Source organism: Xenopus laevis, chromosome 3L (assembly GCF_017654675.1).
Source record: "Xenopus laevis strain J_2021 chromosome 3L, Xenopus_laevis_v10.1, whole genome shotgun sequence".
In the NCBI taxonomy this organism is placed as follows: Eukaryota; Metazoa; Chordata; class Amphibia; order Anura; family Pipidae; genus Xenopus; species Xenopus laevis.
The window spans coordinates 92,484,073-92,505,890 of record NC_054375.1 but is presented as its reverse complement, the minus strand read 5'-3'; the positions used below and the strand labels follow the sequence as shown (position 1 = coordinate 92,505,890).

Genomic DNA, 21,818 nt, shown 5'->3' with positions numbered 1-21,818 from the left:
AATTTTCTGTTAAAACACAAGCACTCATTAAAAAATAGAATTTCCAAGTCCTAATTCATCTGCGGTGTATAGGGTTGCCACCTTTTCTAGAAAAAAAATACCTGGCATCCTATGTTTTTATGGTTTTTCCCTATACGTAACATTGCGATCATGCAACATTTTTACCGGCCAGGTGGCAACACTAGTGGTGTAGCTAGATCACTAGTACCCCTGACTTCCACGAGTCCTATCTCTGGCATCTAATCAGGCATCCACTAATTTTAGAGAAAAAAATATAAATTACCAGTATACAACCCCTTTTCTTCACTCTCTCTTGTGGCTGTTTTGTTATGAGCAGTTTATTTTGCAGGGGGATTATCTGTGCAATGGCACAGTAATTATGTAACTTTGAAGAAGTGACACAATGAGAAAAATCAGGGTGGGCCCCGACCCTGTTGGACCCTACCTGAAAACCAATGGCCCCCAGCCACCACCGCCGATTCCAGATCCTAGTCTGAAGAGTACAGCATACATGGTTTCCAACATTGCTTAAAGAAGTTCCCGACAGATAATTTGACACCATTTTGAATATAAATGTTGCATCAGATCTATCAAAACATAACAATAAAATACTAAAAAGGGAAAAAAATGGTATTGCCCATATATACCTTTAGTGACGTAACCCTGAGCATAAATGATTAAATAAAGCATCTTTATATCTTGAAACAAGAAACCATCCACTAAAGGGAACAAGATGCTGGCTTTCGGTTTGTGCATTTTTTGTGGTCTGGACATTTTTCCCACAAAATTTAAAGGAGAACTAAACCCTCCTACAGCTAAAAGCCCCCATTTGCTTTCTCCACTGCGATCCCTCCCTGCTTCCTCACGGCATAGTGTTCAGCAAGAACAAGTGTCCCATCCAGCCACACTGACCTAAATTTGGAGAGTAGAGCAGCGGAGCTCAATGATCAGTCGCTTCGGGATCTTTGTGAACTGAGCGCTGACACTTTAGCCTTTGGTGCATGTGCAGTTGTAGCCGGAACATGGTGCCTTTAAATATTTGAAATTCGTGCTAAGCACTATGATGTCACACAGCGCGCCAAATGAAAAGACACATGCGAGTGTCAAACTGGAAGGAACACACCAGCCGTGCACAGGAGAGGACCCGTCTATGCATCCTCCCAAGTATTGTGACACAAACATTGGATTTCATTAGAGAATTGAAATATTGATGAATGATTTCTCTAGACTGGACAAGGCGCCACTTTGATGTGTATGTGCACATATTAATATAACCACAAAAATGCCAAACATACATTATTAACAGTATAAAACGAAGCAAAATAAGAGAACAAAAACGGTAAGTTAAACTTATGTTACTTTACTCAATCATTTTACAGTCTCTTAAAAGACCAATAATGCCATAAGGTGAAAATATTTTAATTCACATTAATGTTTATCTGTTCATCCAGCACCTACGAATAAATCAATTTTACAGGATAAAGTTTTACATTCTATAGTTATGTAGAGAACCATGGCAATGACATTTGGATGCAGTGATAGAGAAAAGAAACTGAAAAGGCAGCACTGTTATTTTCAATAAATATGTACAGTGTTGGAAAACACAAAGATAATGTTTAAAACAGAAGTAGCAAACCACATAGATTCACAGCCACTGCTGCTGTGCTGTATTTTAAAATATCAAAATAGTTTCTTAAATTGCTGCATGAGATGATGCTGGTAAATTTCTGCTGGGGTTGAAATGTTACTCTGAAACAAGTTAGACCACACTTAAGTATAAATTAGTATTACCTAAATGAAATAAGAATCATGGTATTTACAGATGTATTTATGAAAAGTAGCAACTATTATTGATCATTGTATCCCTGTACTACGCACAATCTCAGAAGTTCATTATTAACCATCAAGTCTGTTTTAAAATACTAACAGTAAACATTGACCATTAATTACAAGAAGGCTTTCTAGACACTGCAAGAAAACAATTTCATCTCAACTTGTTCCTCTATACAGTGATTATAAATATTCTGTAAACATCCTACTTGCTCACAAATGTTGTTGTGTCCTAATGAATTATTGTCTAGGTGTTCAATACTGCTGGAGCATGAATATAAACAATGCTGTTAGAAAAATAGTTTTGGGTTTAATTAGGGAAATGCTTCCCTTGCTTATTTCCAAGGCTTCGAGTGTGAGCTGGTGCTACTTAGAGACCGGGCTGAGCTGGCAGACGATGGGACTTTGCTGTTTCTTGAATCCAACCTGAGGCGGCCTAAAAAAAAAAAAATTAAAGATCAGTTTTAAAAATTTAATATGAATTGGGATATAAGCGAAGATTATCAGATCACTTGAGAATTAAGGGATGCAATTTTATTTTATCTGCAGCCCTGCAAGCTGCATTTAATAGAAGTACCAAATTGATCTGGTAAGCTTAAGCAAGTTAAAAGCAAAGATTGTCACACAAAATTGTGAGCAATGGGTGTCATGCCAGAGCAATATTGTTCTGGCACTGTAAAGGGTTAAAGGTAGCAGTAATACCACATTCCCCCCCCCCCCCAAATAGCTATGATAGATAAGGCTTACTTTCCCTAGGCTTTTTTCAAATCTTCAGCTTGAATTTGAAATGCAAAGTGGCCCATAGGAGAAAGGTGATGGCAGCTTGAATTCCTCTGTGCTCTGAACCGGAAGTCAGCTTCCTACCGATAACCTAAAGCACCTACGTTTTTTCAGTGTCTGCAGCTTATATGTATGTTTCTATTCCTTCAGACAGTTTTGGGGGAAATGATGTGAGCATATATTTAAGGGGCAGAGGCTGGTCATCAGTGCAAAGCTGACTTCCAGTTCAGCGCAAAGAGGAATTCAAGCTGCCATCGCCTTTTCGTCTTTCTGCTATGGGGTACTTTCAAATTCAAGCTAAAGATTTTAAAAAAATCCAAGGGGACGTAAGACTTACCTATTATTATAGCTGTTTTGAAGAGAATTAAGCATTAAAAAATATGGTGTTACTACCCCTTTTACACTGGAGACATTTGGTTTTGGGTCCACAAAGAGACCCTTCTGCAGGGGGATTATGCAAAGGTGCTATTCATATCTGCCTTCTGAAACAAATTAGTCACACCATTTAGGCAAAAAAGCTGGTCCAGTGATTGGAAAATATATGGATTATAGGAAAGGTCCATAGCTCCTCCTTTCATAGGATTCACATCCTCATAACGCACATATTGGTTATGCGGAGATCACATGCTTCCTAATGATACCAAACAGGGCCAGCCTATACCCATCAATTGGGAGGGATGGTTCCTGAGGGAACTGGTTCAGATAGAAGCTCCTCTCGCACTCCCTGGCATACGTGTTGATTGCCCGGTGCACGGTGACGAAGGGGTCGGCACCTTCAAACAGCAAGTAGGTAAGGAATCACTGGCCCGTTTTGGGGTTAGGCCCCTTTATCAAGCATATAAAGGGGCCTGACCCCTTTATATGCTTGATAAAGGGGCCTGACCCGAAAAGTTGCATTTTCTGCTAATAAACGTAAGGGATTGTCCCTGCCTGCACCTGCCCTTTGAGTGCCAGTGATTCCTTACCTACTTCCTGAGGGAACTGGAACACGAGACACCCGTCATGTTTGGTATCATTCTGATCACCCACATATGGATAACCCTATGCTCCTAGTCTCTAGATCAACTTGTACTATAAGCTATCTCCCATAACCCTGTATTCCCTCACTTGCTAAAAAGCCATCCAACCCCCTTCTTAAAGCTATCTAATGTATCAGCCTGTACAGCTCTCACTATAAAAAATCCCTTCTGAATGTTTAGGCGGAACCTCTTTTCTTCTAATCGGAATGGGTGACCTTGTGTCAGCTGGAAAGACCTACTGGTAACTAAAGCATTAGAGAGATTATTATATGATCCCCTTATATATTTATACATAGTTATCATATCTCCCCATAAGCGCCTCTTCTCCAGCTTGAACATCCCCAATTTGGCCAGATTTTCCATACCTTTTACCAGCTTAGTTGCCCTTCTCTGTACCCTCTCTAATACAATAATGTGCTCTATACAGTGGAAGAATGACCCCCTCCTCTCGTGAGTCTATGCCCCTTTTAATACAGCTCAAGACCTTATTTGACCTTGATGCTGCAGTCCCATTAAGGGTATAAGTGGCTTGGATATTTTTACATCCCAGGTGCATGACTTTACATTTATCAACATTGAATCTCATTTGCCACTTAGCTGCCCAGATTGCCAGTTTGTCAAGATCGTGTTGCAAGGATGCCACATCCTGGATGGAATTAATTGGGCTGGATAGTTTTGTGTCATATGCAAACACCGATACATTACTTACAACACCCTCCCCTAAGTCATTAATGAACAAGTTAAATAAAAGTGGACCCAATACTGAACCCTGGGGGACCTCACTAAGAACCTTTCTCCAAGTAGAGAATGTACCATTAACAACCACTCTCTGTACCCGATCCTGTAGCCAGTTTCCTATCCATGTGCAAACGACTTCATTAAGCCCAAAAGACCTTAGTTTAGAAAGCAGTCGTTTGTGGGCCACAGTATCAAACGCTTTGGCAAAATCCAAATAGATCACGTCTACTGCCCCCCACTGTCCAGAATCTTACTTACCACATCATAAAAAGCAATCAAATTTGTCTGACATGACATATCCTTCATAAAGCCATGGCGATTGCTGCTCATAATGCCATTCACTAGGACAAAAATTTGAATGTGATCCTTCAAATATTTTGCCCACCACAGATGTCATATTTACTGGCCTATAACTGCCAGGCTGAGATCGTAATCCCTTTTAAAATATTGGAATAACATCAGCTTTTCTCCAATCCATAGGCACCATACCAGATGAAAGTGAATCTGAGAAAATCAGAAATAGGGGCTGGTCTAAAACTGAACTAAGCTCTCTTAGAACCCAGGGGTGTATGCCATCAGGCCCTGGAGCCTTGTTTCCATTAATTTTTATTAAAGCTTTATGAATAATATCCTGAGAACACAAAGAAACTCTAGCTTGGTATGTATCCCCTTTTAATTTCCAAACTATAACATTATATGACAACAGCTAGTCCTTACAGTGTGCAGAGACTTCACCTTTAGTTGTTTGTACCACAAAATAATACAGGATAACCCAGCACCCTGAAAGTGCCTACTGTGCTTTAAACATAAGTTAAGCACCAAGCCTGTTAGATGGTGTGAATCCTCCTCACTTGAGGTACTCATTGACAACCATTTGAATCACTCAGTAAATTTCGACTAATCGCTGAGATATGGCCACCTTCACTGGAGCTCAATTTTTGCCACAGTTTGATTTTAGTATTTCTAACTATTTGCTTAATTTAAGAATTTTAATGACTGGATGCTTTTGGGACTACAAGATTAATGCCTGATGGGACTGTTGAAATAAATATGCACTACATGTATAACTAATTTTTGAGCAGCCAGTTGACAGAAAATAGTTTTTATGTCATATATATTGATATGAATTTATTCAATGAATGATTAGAACGTTTATCTGTCAGTTCGCACCATTGTTTTTGTGATTAATGAGGCTGGCAGCCACTAGTGAGAACCTCACTGAGAAAGCTGCATGTCATGATATACATAGTACACTGAATATCCAGGTGATGTGCTTTGATTGTTGCTTCAGTTCAGTTCAAATGTATTCCTTGGTTTTGGAAACAAATGTTGGAAAGGTAGGGAGAGAGGGAGAGAGGGAGAGAGGGAGGGAGACTGACTTACTGGGTGTGCTTGTTGACATGAGCATATTTTCTACATGGTTTTCTATAATTTCCAGATCCCGAGATGAAAATCTCCACTTGTTCTCAGCAGGTACAATGGGATCCCTTGGTGTTCGTTTAAGAGCAGACTTTGTCTGGGTAGGCGGAGCCAGACAGGTGCTTGGAAAAGAGCCAGTTGTAAGACCTTGAGGGAACTTTTGTGATATGACTTTTAAACCTACACAAAAGAAAACCGTTTTTAATATTAATGGTTATAAATATTCAGTGGGAATATATGATAATAACAATTACGTACTGTGACATTTGTCATGGTATTTAATATAGTACACATATAGAAAATGAAAACTGCACATTGATTTATGTATTAGTCTACTTCATTTTTCTATACATAACCATATCTTCATTTTTTTTTTCTTTAAATTTGTGTTTAATGAAGTAGCTCCATTGAATCATATCAATCATATATAGAAAAACCAGTGTATGAAAGAAAGACTGAAACATCATTTGTAGCTGAGGGTCACAATATTGTATGAATATCATCTACCAATGTACCACAATCTGTTTACTGAAATCTTACCTCCAGATAACATGAACAGATTCTCAAACCCTCGCTCACACATAGTGGTGGCAGCCTGACTGGCTATTCTCTCATCTTCATCATAGAGGATAATAATTTTACCATGAGCATTTCTCTGGGTTTGATACATTAAGGATCACAAACACCCAAACTATAGTCTTTTATCATTACTTTAAAGTGGAAAATGATTTCATTAAAAAAAAAGAAATAAAACTAACCAAACTGTAATGGATATTAATACAATACAGTTTCACATATAGACTCAGAATAAATTATTCCTTGGAAGGGGACATAGCATTAAAAAAAATGAAAATTTAAATTCACGTTCCCCATTAAAAATAAGTCTCTTTCAAAGACATTGGGTTGCCATTTCTCCCTCAATCATCACACAGTTCTATGCACACACTGGCTGCAGGAATTTTGAGTCAGTGGAACTCAGAGTAACAAACCACAGGGACTCTACATCTCGTTTGCTGCAGTTATGCTAATCTCTGGTTAAACTGCTAACCTGTCGATTTTCAGGTTTTTGAACATTTCCAGGAGTCATGAATGACATTTTACCTCTATCAACCTGTTTAAGTGCTAAGATCACTTTATTCTACAGGGCTTATCTGCTATTGGCATTGTTTTCAGTACTAATAACGTCCAACTGCTGCGTATATAAGGCCAGTGCCTATGACTATGATGTACCAGTGGGTATGAAAAGCGTAAGGCGGAGCATCAATGGGTCAGTATGCTTACTTTTTTTAATTTTGTATTGAATAAATATTGATTTTTTAATACTTTTTGGAGCATAATTTTTGTAACTGAAATGTAATTGTTGTTGCCTCCTAACAATATGAAGTATGTGTCAAACACAGTTTTTACAATTTATGGGTAATCTGTATGTCTGTATTCATTCAACAAGGAACAAACTGAGGGGTATATTTATCAAAAAGTGAAGTTAGAGATCACCACAGTCCTCTAGAGTGAAATTCCGCCACTCTTCATTAATTTCTATGGGGTGAAAGTTCATCCTTTGATAAATACGCCTTTAAAAATCCAATAGAAATTAATGGAGAGAGGCGGTATTTTACTCTAATGGACTGTGATAATCTCTAACTTCACTTTTTAATAAATATGCCCCTGAGAATCAAGTGTGTTGTGATTGATGGTTTTCTTCAGTATATACTGCCTTGCCAGTATCAGATGAGGCATTATTTTAAGATTCCACAGATAACAGACTACAAAAATTCTTAAGGCTGGTGTTTACAATGGCTGGCCATCATGGGTGCTTTGAGAGAAAGCAGCCATTGTATCTTGTGCCATGTCCCAGATTGATGGCCTCAAAAACAGATCCCCACAGAATAAGCTGGTTACCCTATACTCGTAAATTGTGAATGGAAGTGTTTTTGTGGGGGATACCCTGCATTTCTGCTGTGGCCTTTTGATCCCTTTGGCTACATAGCAATGTCCTCTGGCTCACTATTGTGAAGTCTAATAAACCTTGGACTACCAAGACTCTTAAAAGCAAAATTAATAAATCATGACACAAGATAAGCACAGAAGAAAGCAGAAAAAGGTTGCTAAAGTGAATTTATCACTACATTGTTTGAGCCCCAAATACATTTTATCTGTGATAAGTGTAATGCCAAAACTTTTTTTACTGTTAATAAAAAAAGATACATATTCCAGAATTTCAGATGTGAAAGGGTTCATTGTCCTGGCAAGCATTGCAGTAGGATAATTCCTGGCTGTAAAGACAAAAAAATTTAATGATTTGCTTACTCACTTGTAGACCCAGAAGAAGTTAATAAGATAACTGATAACACATCAGTATCAGAAGCCTTGAGCAATGAAATATAATGAAAATAAAGAAGGTCTACATGTATTTCACATACCTCAATAAAAAAAAAAAAAAAACAGTAAACAGCTAGACAAAAGTATAAGTAATATACCACTAACCTCCAACAATGTGGCACTGATCATAGGAATCTCTGTCTCTTACATCAAGGAGTAGAAATGGGCAGTCTTCATAGGGCTTGTCTAGTGCACTGGAGCTTGGCAAAGATTGCTTTTCTTTGTCAGCCTGATTTCCAAGGTCCAGTTCTCCTACTCCACTTATGACACTGTTGGGAAGACATCAATTATATTATGTACAGCTATCTCAAAATTATTATCAAAACCAAATTCTACACTGAAATAGTGTCTGCTATTTTTAGATTGTAAATTCTAATGAGCAGGCTCCTCTTTAACCCTTGTTTTGGTCAGTATGTTGAATGTAATCTGGAGTGTATACCTTTTTTTTTGATTGCACATCACTGGGGAATAAAATGGTGCATTATAAACTAAATATTTGTTAAAGAGATGGTTCAACCTTTAAATTAACTTTTAGTATGTTATAGAATGCCTTTTTTAATTATTTGCCTTCTTCTTCTGACTCTTTCCAGCTTTCACATGGGGGGTCATTAACCCTCTTACCAGCTTTCACATGGGGGTCACTAACCCTCTCTAAAAACAAATCTCTCTTACAAACTAAAAGTTAACTCAAAGGTAAACAAACCCTTTATTAGTAAGTTCAAAGCATACCTCATAACATTTGAAAAACGAAAAGACGGAAAGAAAAATGATTTGACCATGCCCGTTTTATGGCCACACTCCCTAATTACTCTCCCTAATTACTTTGTCCATTTTACAAAATGTGAACACATAAAGCACTGCGTATCTTGACAGCGCTATATAAATAAATGATGATGATTTCTGGGAGTTTTAGTGCAATGTTTTATGTGTTATAACAGTTTTGTTAATGAAGTGAATTGCCTTTAAACTGTTAGTCTCAGTTCTCCCAAGAGACCTGCTTATCTTAAATAGTTACAATTGTTTCTTTGCTTATCTTAAATTGTTAAAAAATATTTAAGTGCTGCTTCTGACTGTTTTGGGCTCACTGCCAAAAAGCCTCTTATTTTAATTAAGTTTCAAAAGCTTATCTTTTTCTGGCATCAGTGCAGGAGATCAAAGAGAAATTCGGGACAGTTCAGTAAGAAACTCTGGACTGCGGGCTGAGCTGTCAAAATCGTGATTGTCCCACAGAAAACGGGACAGTTTGGAGGTATGCAAGAGTGTACAAAGCTGATACATACTTACCCTGACTCTAGACTATTGGAATGTATACATACATGTTTGGGGCAAAAAATATATGTGTGGGTGTCCCAACTGATCAACTCTAAAATGCTTAAATCTCCAGCCATCTCCAGCAGGAGTTGAGACAGTAATTGCTTTTTAGAATGTACAGGAACCAAAGCAAGAGAGGGGAGGCCTGTGAAAGGAGCTGGGGTTCTTATAAGGCTTTCGCTCTCCTTTAATGAGAAGTGTGTCTATTAAGAAAATTTCTATTAGACAAATGAAAAAAAAAATGGCTAGTGAACAGCATTGACTACAATATACTGTTAATAATGCAAACCTCTGAAGGGTAGACCTTGATGTCTGTATGAATTCTTCGCCTCTTTCACTGTCTATAAATTGTACAGGACTTTTGGATTCACTGACCGGGCTGCCTTTACCATTGGGTCGGTCTGTCAGAAATTCAGTATCTGATATCACAGAGCTATTATCTGAAAAGGACAATGTTAGAAGATAAAGAAAATAACAGCAATCACAGATCAAAACAAACTTTCAAGCACAAACTGTATAGAAATGAAACAATCCTTCAGTTATAACCATTATGACAGGACCTTACTTAGTGATGGCAAGTTCAAAGCTTCATTCTACAGTCTAGAACTTGACATTATTCAAGAACTATTTTTAACCCCCACCCTGCTGCTACCCTGGGCAAATGCCCCTAAATTTTTACTTACCCCTCGATGCAGATTCAGGGATAGGAGTTCACGGCAGCCATCTTCCGGGCCTTCGTGTCTTCTTCTGGCGGTTCGGCAATTTCCGTCCATTTCTGCGCATTCGCAGTTGTCGCAAACCAGGGAATTGCTCCAACTGCGCATACACCGCTCCACCGGTCTCATTCTCAGATTACAGAAGACCTGGAAGATGGCTGCCGTGAACTCCGATCCCTGAATCTGCACTGAGGGGTAAGTAAAAATTTAGGGGCATTTGCCCAGGCTAGCAGCTAGGCTGGGGGAGGAGGGAGGGGGTCTATGTGGGGTGGGGGGTAGGGTTTTTTTTAATAAGGGGTTTATTTCTCCTTTAAACCTCTATATACATTTTCTCATATGCAGGGCTAAGACAGTGGCTAATAAACCTTAATTAAGACTTTCAGTTTGAAAATGTCTTAAGAATTAGCATATTCTTTAACCTAGCAGTCAAATAGTTTATGTTCATTAAAGAAAATGCAAGCATTCATTCTGAAGGTACAGTTTTTCTTTTAATAGAAATAGGCATGCTTTCAAGGGTGCATAAGCCTCCTCTATAATGAAAATATTTTTTTGCATTTTGTATAGAAGATAGTCTGAGAGAAAACCATTTACGTGGGGGAAATGTTTATTTTCTCAACCATTTGTCTATGCCTCACTAGCAGGCAGAATAATTCAGTGCCTCCCCAAGCCTCGGTCAACAGGCTGCAATGAAATTAAAAATATTAACCTAGGAATGTCAAACAGAATGTGCCTCATCCCCACCTGCCTCATCTGCATATCCCACTGGTAACTCTACTGGTACTATGAGTCAGTGGCACTGGTCATTGTGTCGATCCCCAGTAAGGAGGAGGTGTTACAGCTCCAAAAGTCAAATTTAACGGAGTAGAAAAAGGGGTCAAAATGGACACATGGGTATAATTTATTAAAGGGAACTATTGGGAAAATAAATATTTAATATGTGCTTTAGCATACTGAAATAAGAAACTTTCTAAATACAATCAGTGAAAAATTTTGTAACGTGTCTGAAATATTCAAGTTCAACTTCACTATTCCTCTCTCGGCATCTGTTTCTCTTCATTCTCTCTTCATGCAGGAGTTGGGTTTCAGATAATGATTGACAGTTAGTCCAATATAGTTAATCCAATATTATCTTATTGGGGGGCTCCTTTTGCTAGAAGATGTATTAGAGCTCATTGTAATCACCAGACATCTCTCTACATGCAGGATTTGTGCAAAAGGCAGTCATTTTGTTAGATTTTGTTTGTACTGGAATCAGTTACTTGAGTGAGCTCTAATTCATGTGTGTTTCATGTTATGAAATCAGATTTTCTCCGTTTTCGCTATGTCAAAACTTTTAATTGCCATATTCAATTTTCTATTCAGATACATTGAATAACAAATAAGAAATGTTAAATCCATTACCTTCTAATCTCTGAAGCTCGTCAGCAGTCATTTCACCACTTTCTCTCTCTTCTGATACGGATGCCACTTGAAGGACCTGTGAAAATTAATTACAAAAGAGTTTTGTTACGAGATAACCTATTAAACAATTAAATAAAGCTTTCTTCAACAGTAGGAGAAGTGCACTACTGTATATATTTTTGATTCTTCTTCTAAAAAAAATAAATAAGCAAATTAAAAAATACTTCATGTTCATCGTGAACTTGGAAACTATGCATAATTTCCAGAAAGCTTGAGATTTTATTGCAGGAATTTAAGGGTCATGATTATGTATTATCTAAAGCTTGCCATACACTGGAAGAAAATAGCTGCTGACTAGGGCATTCCACACTGGACTACTTAAAACCCTGGAGATTAAAATGTCTGAAATCTCCCCATGTGTCATAGCCCTTATATGTTGATTAGTACCCAATCCAAAATATAACTCATGGTCACTTACAAGCTGAGCAAACGTGCTAACTTTGATCCTCTTGAATAGCTCATCTTTTTTGTATCTATAATCTGAAAAAGAAATAATTTCCATAAATAAATTATACATTTACAAATAACCATAAACTAACATATGTAAGGCAGAGGCCTAAAACAATCCTATAGTTCAGTGATACAATGATTCATCCCCAAATTTTACTCTTAACTGGTCAGCCTTCCCTTCAGCCTTCCCTTCCCCTCCTTCCATTGCTCTGGACCCCCCTTGGGAGGCTAGCCCTACAGTTTCTGAACCACTGCCCTAAAATGAGGTATCCTAAAACATGGCCTTAGCAATGGAATTCTTAACATAACCACAATCCAAAAAACACTGTACCGTTCTGCCCAGGATATTATATTAGTATTAAAAACACATTTTTCCACTTTAATAAAAGGACTTGGGGGTGATGGGTGTCTTTTAGGAGTGTTTAAGACTTTTCTAAACATCATAAACACAAAAGAAGCACAATAGGCTTGAATGAAATTCACACTTAAATAAGTAAAGTGCAATTCTGTGCAACATTTGCTTTCTTGACTAACACAGCCTAAAATGGTCAGTTTACTTGAGGCTAAATATTTGAATAAGAGACTTAGGAGGTAGCAATCATTTTTAAAATTAGCAAAAGGCATTAAAGTTTTAACTTTTCCATTAAAGAGTTAACTGAAAAGTAAATAAGGGAGTTAAAAGTCACATTTTAATGGTAAAAAAACTACAGTACATGGAGATCCAATACATTTCAAGAAATGCTTGGAGAAATTGATGTGGTTATATTGACAAACAGAAAAGGAGCTTATTATGCTGAAATGTAACAAGAATAGTCCAGAATTATTAGCATGGTTCTACATGCTGCCTGTGCTTGAAAACAGTAGAAATCAACTACTTTCAGACAAAAAATGTTGGGAAAATGACTCCCTTAAAAGTTAACTAAACAAACTTTGAATGAGACTATCCAAATTGCAACCCCACCAGCAGTTGATGAACTACAACCCTTAGCTAAATATATATATATATATATATATATATATATATATATATATATATATATATATATATATATATATATATATATATATATATATATATATACACACACACAGATTATTAGTTATTTACCTGGTTCTGTCTGACAAGATGCTTCCTCAGAGCTTTGGGACATAATGAAGTGAGTAGTGATAACTGAATGAAAACAAGGTAAATCCTGCTATGCTGTTTAATCTCAAAGAACTTCACGGGGCTGAGAGACTATGAAAATGGGCTAAATCCTGGTTTGGAGCCTCTCAATATGCAATACCAGAAGACACACAGAGGTATTGTTCTGCATTTATCACATCTGAATTGGCTCAGACATTGTACCCTCCCAGTTGATCATATAATAGGCAGAATTACTGTACCAAGTGGTTTGATTTCATGTGGATAGAGGGCATCTTTACCAGCTGGTACAAAAGTACCCATTCTAAGAGCTTAAGAAAAAAAGTGTATTTTATACTCCACATGATACGAGACAAAGACTTGTGTGTTTGCTTAAGCCTGTACTGAACAATAGCAGAGAAATAAAGAAGGGAAACTTAAGCAGACCTGGATGGATTGTCTCTTTGGCAGTGACAAAACATTATTTGTGAACCCTAAAGAAGAGAATTTGGCAAAAGTATAAAAAGCGATTATTAGGGGAGAAAAAAAAAATAAGGTTTCAGGATTTCAACTGGGCTTCTTTATTATAGAAATAACCAGTAAATTTGCTATTCCAAGCTCATGGCACAAAACACGCTCAGATAGCAAGCAGTAAATATTGTACATGCTCAGAATATGTCAAAATCTAGTTTGTGATAAGCTCTTATTTTGAAGCATTGTAATGTATTTATGTATGAAATATTTCTATCGTTCTGCTGATTTCAATAAACTATCCAATTAAGTGTCTTGATTTCAAGAAAAGGAAATGGCTTTAAAAGATCTTCTTATCACAGATCATTACGTGGAGGAAGGCTCAGAGTTTTTCCCCTATGTAAGCTGCTTCTTCAGTTAGAAAACTTTATTAAACCAATGTTTTGGTCACTACAGAGATCTTGAGAAAAGACAGGTGGTGGTCAAACATTTAACTAAAGCACAATTTTAAAAAATGAAACATATGTATAATGCACACATAGAGAAAGAGCCTTACTACTAACTGTGTATGAACAAACCAGCAACCACCATACATAAAATGTACTTTCCTAAAATGCAGTGGCAACCACACCCACTTACTTTTCTTTATTTCTTCTATTCTTTCCATGTACTTAGTCATGCTATTACCTGCAAGGAAACACAATGTAGTAATTAACGAACGTTCTGTCAATCCATAGGTGAAGTTACTTCTATAACATGACAGCACGAAAAACTCATATTAGGTAAACTATAAAGCCAGCCATCCATGCATAGATAAAAATCACTTATTTGTGTGTGTATGCCGCTCTACGATATTATAGGACATTTTTATAATAGTGTAATTTTAATAGACATGGAACCCCCATACTTTTGAAAAATGAGCCCCCCATCCCCACTGCATCAACTGCTCCCACTGAGGATCCTACAGGGCAGGCAGGATTCCCACTGAAGGATAATCTTACATCCCTTTATTCTAAAGGTGGCCATACACAATGGTTGTACGAAAGATCTTTCGCCAACTCTACTAACGTTAAGAGCCTAATCGTCAGATATGCAGGTAAAAACAAAAAGATTTTTGTAGCTCTATCTGATGATTTAGCATTAACGTTATGATGTTCAGGCCCGATCAAAATTTACAGTCCTGTCCAATTAACGAGACGACCGATATCCAAGGCTTTTTACCCATATTTGTCGCCTTGCCTCCCACCACACATACACAGATTATTGTACGATAGATCTTTTGTACCATAAATATTGGTGCGTGTATGGCCACCTTAAAGGAACAGTAACACCAAAAAATGAAAGTGCTTTAAAGTAATGAAAATATCATGTAATGTTGCCCTGCACTAGTAAAACTGGTGTGTTTGCTTCAGAAACACTACTTTAGTTCATATTAACAAGCTGCTGCGGAGCAATGGCGGAAATTGAAAAACGGCTATATGGCACAGGTTAACTAATTTATAACAGATAACACCATTAGACAGACAAAGCTTATTTGCTATCTGCTGTGTAACCTGAGCCTTTTCTCCTTTGAATGGCTGCCCCCATTGCTACACAGAAGTTTATTTATATAAACAATAGTAGTGTTTTTTAAGCAAACACAGTAGTTTTACTAGTGCAGGGCAACACTGCATTATATTTTCATTACTTTAAAACACTTTTTGATGTTACTGTTCCTTTAAGGGAGGGGACAATCCACCCTGATTTTTGCATTTAAAGACCTGCAAACATGCAATGACAAAAGGGCCTTAGGCCCCCCCCCCACGATCACAGTGCACACAGTATTCATGAGTGTTGGGTGGGGGCATATAGGCATCCCCCATCTTTCCTTATGGGTCATTTACATGTCCAAGTTAGGGAGCACAAGCAGGCGCATGCTGCAATAGAGCCCTGTACTTACCACAGCTGGTGCTGCTCTCTGCACAGCCAGATTTTTGTGTTTAAGCAACTGTTTAAATGCCCTTTAAGATTCACCAGTACTTCAAACATTTTCTATGCATACAGTTAAGTTTTCATTGCACAACAACCTCTGCCTATCGTACTTATGCTGATATCGTATATCTTGTCTGATACGATGAGATCCTTAGTATTTTTCTGAATCCATAAAGGTCATCTATAAGTGCCAAACTTTTTTTGTTTTAAACCTATCTTACTTCTCTAAGGTGTTTGCAAATAGTTCCTACTATTAGTATACCCATATCCCACAGTCTTTGAAAAATGCAGGAGGTCTGTCCTTTCGGCATTGTTTGGGAACCTGACCATAGCTGTTGTGAGGAAATGGAAGTAGAGCAAGCAAGCATGGGCCATAGGTAGTAAAATTAATTATCAATACCATTATCCACAAAGTATGCATGTTGATTTAGATATGTTACACTACATTTCATGACAACAAATAACCAGAGAATGAGACTTATGCAGCCACAATTGACCACTTCATTTTGTGTATGCCATATATAAAGCGGAAGGATTGTGCCTAGATTAAAGCTATTTGTCATGTTAATATCAGCTAATGGAGCTTGCACAAATGTACTTCCATGTACAGTAATTCCACGGGCTTCACTTACCCGAGCATGATAATAAATGATGCAGAACAAACGCAGATTTCATTTCTTATAATATACAATGCTCGGAACACTAATGGTTTTGCTCGTGCTGGACTAGAGCTCTGCACCAAGAGCCAGATTTACACTTAGATCACCATACCATACCTTAAGTCTAATAAGTCAATTAACATTTAAACATTAAATAAACCCAATAGGATTGTTTTGCCAGTAATATGAATCCATGGAGCTTAGTTACCATCAAGTACAAGGCATGGTTTTATTATTACAGATAAAAAGATTAATTTAATCCAAATAATCCAAATTTTTAAAAATTATTTCCTTTTTCTCTGTAATAATAAAACAGTACCTTGTACTTGATCCAAACTAAGATATAATTAATCCTTATTGAAAGCAAAACCAGCCTATTGGGTTTATTTAATGTTTACATGATTACTAGACTTCAGGTATGAAGATCCAAATTTCGGTTATTCGAGATGATCTATTGGGCACAAGCAACAATACTGACTTGCTGTTAGTGGAATATTGGACTGTTAGTTAAAATGAGGTATTGGTCCTATGTGTCAACATGTGTATGTCATGTACCCAGTGATCAATACAACCAAAAGGTACACATAGCATCAGACAATGATTATGTGCCTGAGCATTACATTCTATGACATAAATGTAAAGAAGTGATGTTGGTTCCTTTTTCTACTGGATTTGGAGACATGCTTGACAAGGGAACTCTTTTTGCAGAATGTTACATGTTGCTTCTAACTTCTTTGGATTGATGCAGTATTATTGTTATTATTGAATGGAACATAATTTCTGAGCAAATTATGCATATGCTCACCATATATAAACACATAGGCATTTAAAAGGTTGATTCACTTTTAAGTTAATCTTTAGTATAATATAGAATAGCCAATTTTCAGCAACTCTTCATTATTTATTTTCTAATTGTTTGCCTTCTTCTTCTTTCTCTTTTCAGTTTTCAATGGGGGTCACTGACAAAATACATTTTGGCTGAGGAAGGGGCCTTGGTGCTCCGAAAGTTTGCAATGTATTTTTTTTTATTGTTAGCCAATATAGGTTTCACTTCTACAATACTTTTTGTATTTGTTTGTTTTTTTATTTGTTATTTTTGCCACTGGCTAACACGGTACCACAGTTTTTGTTTTGTGCTTAATAAAAATAACTGAAAAACCACAAATAAAAAACAATTGCAAATTGTATCAGAAAATCACTCTTTACATCATACTAAAATTTAACTCAAATGTGAACAAACCCTTTATCAGTAAAAGGTGTGAAAGTCAATGTTCAGTGGTTTTAATCAGAAACAATTCACTTGCATGTTTGGTGCAACACAGTATTACTAGCAACAGTAACTGGTCACTTTGAAACAGAACTATTGTGATCTTGAATGTGTGTCAGTCAAGCAGTACATTTTAAGAATTCCATAGAGCACAATGTGCCTTTCCATTAGTAGTAACATATTAAGTACTCAAGAATAAATAATAATATTAAGTATTCAAGAAAAAATAAGCTATGAAAACATTATTTTTAGTACATCAATTAACCTCTTAATTATTATTGTTCGATTTCCAGATTTCCAGGTTCAGAACATCTCTATTTGCTAGAAAACTAGCAATAGTTCTGAGTCCATTGAAGCTGCAATGTAAGGACATTAAATGGATCACACTATATTTTAGGCAGGGTATAAACATGCCAGCTTTTATTTATAATATTCCTATTCTGTCCAGCAACTTCATTATATGTAGAGCTTAATCTGAAAGAATTGTCCTGAACATTGTGGCAGTAATTACGGTCTAAATGTATGGAGATGTGAACAAGTAATATGTCATAACCCTTCCGACAATTAAAATTGTTGCAGAAATTGACTACTTATACAGAGTTTTGGCACTTTATAATCTTCAGACATCACACATCGTTTATATTTACCAGTATGTTATCTATTTCTATCCACAGCAGCAGCACTGATAAGAAAACTCACCATGGTCCAGCAGTAGAGCTGCTTTCTATGAACTGAGTGTTGTCTCTGGTATATGTCTGAGACAATTGCCTTTTTCAGTTTCTCACCAGTCATCGATGTCCCAAAGGGCAAGTATCTCAAAATGATAATTTTGTAATAGCTTACCTTTAAATCTATCTCATGACTTTATTTTGTATGTATTAATAAAACTGCAACACATAAGCTAATTACATTTGATAATTTATGTAATTTCTCAGCCCGACATGAAAGTGAGAACAATAGTTCCTAGGGGCTATGACACAAGTGTTCTCAGGTGGTCAAAATGCCATCAGTGTTCAAAACTCAGGAGTGCCACAAGCCAAAAAAAAATCTCTTGCAAAAACACAATAAAACAAAACCTCTAATCACAGTTTAGCATTTTCAAAGACACTGACCTGTATCTAGCCTTGTTTTGACATGCTGGTATTTTTGATTCTGTGGAATTCTTTTCTTCAAAATCTGAAATGATGAATATCATTTTCTTAAATGCATGGCTTGTTGAACACAGAAGTAAGAAGAGCGTAAATCAGTGATATATATTACTATTAAATTAACATAAATATTAATAGGGTCTATGATGTGCTACAAGAACGAAGCACTATGCGTGCCATAGGTTATAGTTAATATGTGGACAGAACCAGAGGTTTACGTAGTACCATATGAATTGTAGCAAGTGTGAAAACTGAAGCTACTGAAGAGGTTTGCTTAGTGATGTGCATTAATGTTCTCTGCCATAGCCCAAAAGTCTATTAGGTAAGCATTGCTGCTGTTCTCTTTTAGCTGGGTTCATATGTCCACCATCTACATCTGTGGTCCCAAACAGTGGCTCGTGAGCAACATGTTGCTCACCAACCCCTTGGATGTTGCTTCCAGTGTCCCCAAAGCAGGTGCTTATTTTTTCCCTGGCTTTGTGCCAAGTTTTGGTTGAATAAAAACCAAGGTATACTGACAAACAGAGCCACCTATAGGCTGACAATCCACACAGAGGCTACCAAGTAGCTAATCACATCCCAGGACCCTTTATTATGGTTGTGTTGCTCCCCAACTCTTTTTACATTTGATTGAGGCTCATGAGTTAAGGTGGCAAAACACGGAGAGATCTGCTCGTTTGACAATGTCCCCAAACGAGCGGATCTCTCCCCAATATGCCCACATTGAGGTGGGCAATATGGGGCTTATCCGATCGTGGGCCCTAGGGCCCAACGATTGGATCCTAACGATGGCTAACGGGCGGTCGAATCGCGGGACCTCATAAACGAACAGATGTGGCCGCGATCCAACTGGATTTTTAGGGACTTTCGGGCAGATATCGATCAGGGAAGTCCATCGGAGGGCCCCATACACGGGCCAATAAGCTGCCGACTCGGTCTGTCGGCAGCTTTTATCGGCCCGTGTATGGCCACCTTAAGAAAGACTGGGGACCTCTGCGCTCATAATAAATCTCAACAAGAAACAATTGAAGAGCTTCAGAACTTGTGCTCAATCATGACTAAAATGGTTATTTGTCAGAAAAACCAATCATGGTATGTACACAGGAAAGCCTGCAATTATTCACTCTCCATTGTACTTTAGAGGACATGTAAACCAACCCCCAACAAAATTTTTTTATTAGCGAACAGACTTTCTGAAACATTTAAATACTTGCCACTCCAGTTTTAAAAGGTTAATAGTAAGGCTGCAGCATCCGCTTAACCACTTCTCCTTCCTCTTCCTCCTCCTCCTCCTTTAACCCACTCAGCCCCTCCCTCAGGAATTTGCTTTGGCTGTTGGCTACTGAGCATGCGCAGTTCTTCTCAGCTCAGATGACTAAACACACCTTCCAGTATTGTATTATAATAATTAAAGCTCCCTGTTGCAAAATATGGGATTTTAGAAGTAAAACTTGGAGTTCCATGACCTGTATAAAAACATGATGCCTTCGGCTTGTGTTTTTATATGGTCAAATAACTTATAATATCCTTATATTTTACAAGAGGGGTACTTTATTCACTATAAATATTTTACCAAAACTATGGGCTGCACTTGTGGATATGATGATTATCTCCAGTGTCATACTGTAGTCCTGTCCCACTTAATGGGACCTGACCTGCAGGGCCCCACTGCTACCCAACCCTGCCAATGCCACAGCCACACGCCTACTGGGATTTCTGCCCGTATGGTGGATCAGCCTAACACTGACTATCTTTTCAAAATGCTGGCTAGGGCCTTTTTAAGGTGCCTGACCCTTAGGTATACTCACTGGGCATTTTTAAATGCCTGGATTGCAGGTATACTCACAGGTATACTCACAGGGCCTTTTTAAGGTGCCTGACCTGAAGGTGTATACCTTCAGGTCAGGCACCTTAAAAAGGCCCTGTGAGTATACCTGTGAGTATACCTGCAATCCAGGGCCTTTTTGAGTGCCTGGATTGCAGGTATGCTCACAAGTGAAAGAATTTCCTATAGGAGCATATGGAGGGCTATTCCAAGCATTTGTCACCAAGAGAATTGGTAAATTCTACTGAAACACCAAAACTGAAACTGCTCATCATTCAGGACCCCACTAACCTCCCTAAAAGCTCCCCCTGCCCTACTCACCTTAACAGCTGCAAGGGTATTAAAGGGAAACTGCAATTCTCTTCTAATGAATGGCAATGTTGCCCTTTCTTTGCATTACATGGCCCTGTAGCCATAAATGGCAATATTTGTCCCTTGTTTGCATTACAGCGCCTCTTAGCAGCAGCTCCAATTGCTAAAGGCTAATGATATTCTCGTCACGCTTTCTCCCACACACGAGTTACTTAGAATATTTGGCAAATTTGCACAACGCCACAAAGTATTTAATTGAGCTGCCAGCAATAGCATCTTCCCATAAGCCACAACATACAATCTCCCCATCTAAGCAACCTTCACTGCTCGCACTGTTGCACTGCCATTAGCAGAATGAATAACAATACATATGAATAACAATAGATATGCCTTGCTACATAAGGAACCCTTTTACTATTCCCAGACCCCAGCTCTTACCTCTGGATCCCCGATGCTCCTTTTCGCTGACATGATCTTATTCAAAAACTATACAGCACTGCGGCCCGGCAACTTCCCTTCCCTCCACCCCCCTTGCGGCAAACGGCAGCATCCAACAATCACGTTCCCTATTGGTGGACTTCGTAGCGAACACAAATCGCTATGTGTATGACTGGAAAAGAAGGCGTTGCTAATAATGCTGATGACAGTTCGCTGCGGTTGCTAGGCGACAAGGGACGCCAAATCCTTTGTGATCCAGTGAGTGGCCAGTTCCCGCCTGACTGCCCGGAGAATAAAATATGTGGGCGTTACAGTGAGGCCTCTTGGTATAGGCTTTATACCCATTGGCGAGTACATGCGCCCCTGACATTTAACTATAAATATGTAGTATATTTCCATAATTTCAGCGATATTGCAAAAACAAGCCCATTTTACAAAGCCACACCTGAACTGCATAACACATAAAAAGTGCACCACAAGAGGGACACAGTGGACCCCACC

At 37.9% G+C, this 21,818-nt stretch overlaps 1 protein-coding gene across 1 annotated transcript; it reads right to left on the bottom strand.

The window, feature by feature from the left end:
* Nucleotides 1-1,344: 1,344 nt before the first annotated feature.
* On the bottom strand, nt 1,345-21,466 carry cep41.L (centrosomal protein 41kDa L homeolog). The gene is given in 11 exon segments (NM_001097092.1): nt 1,345-2,266; nt 5,751-5,966; nt 6,327-6,441; nt 7,992-8,059; nt 8,271-8,434; nt 9,766-9,916; nt 11,594-11,669; nt 12,072-12,133; nt 14,337-14,384; nt 18,707-18,770; nt 21,318-21,466. Coding segments are annotated over 11 exon segments (1,098 nt in total). The 5' UTR covers nt 21,351-21,466; the 3' UTR covers nt 1,345-2,165.
* Nucleotides 21,467-21,818: the final 352 nt, after the last annotated feature.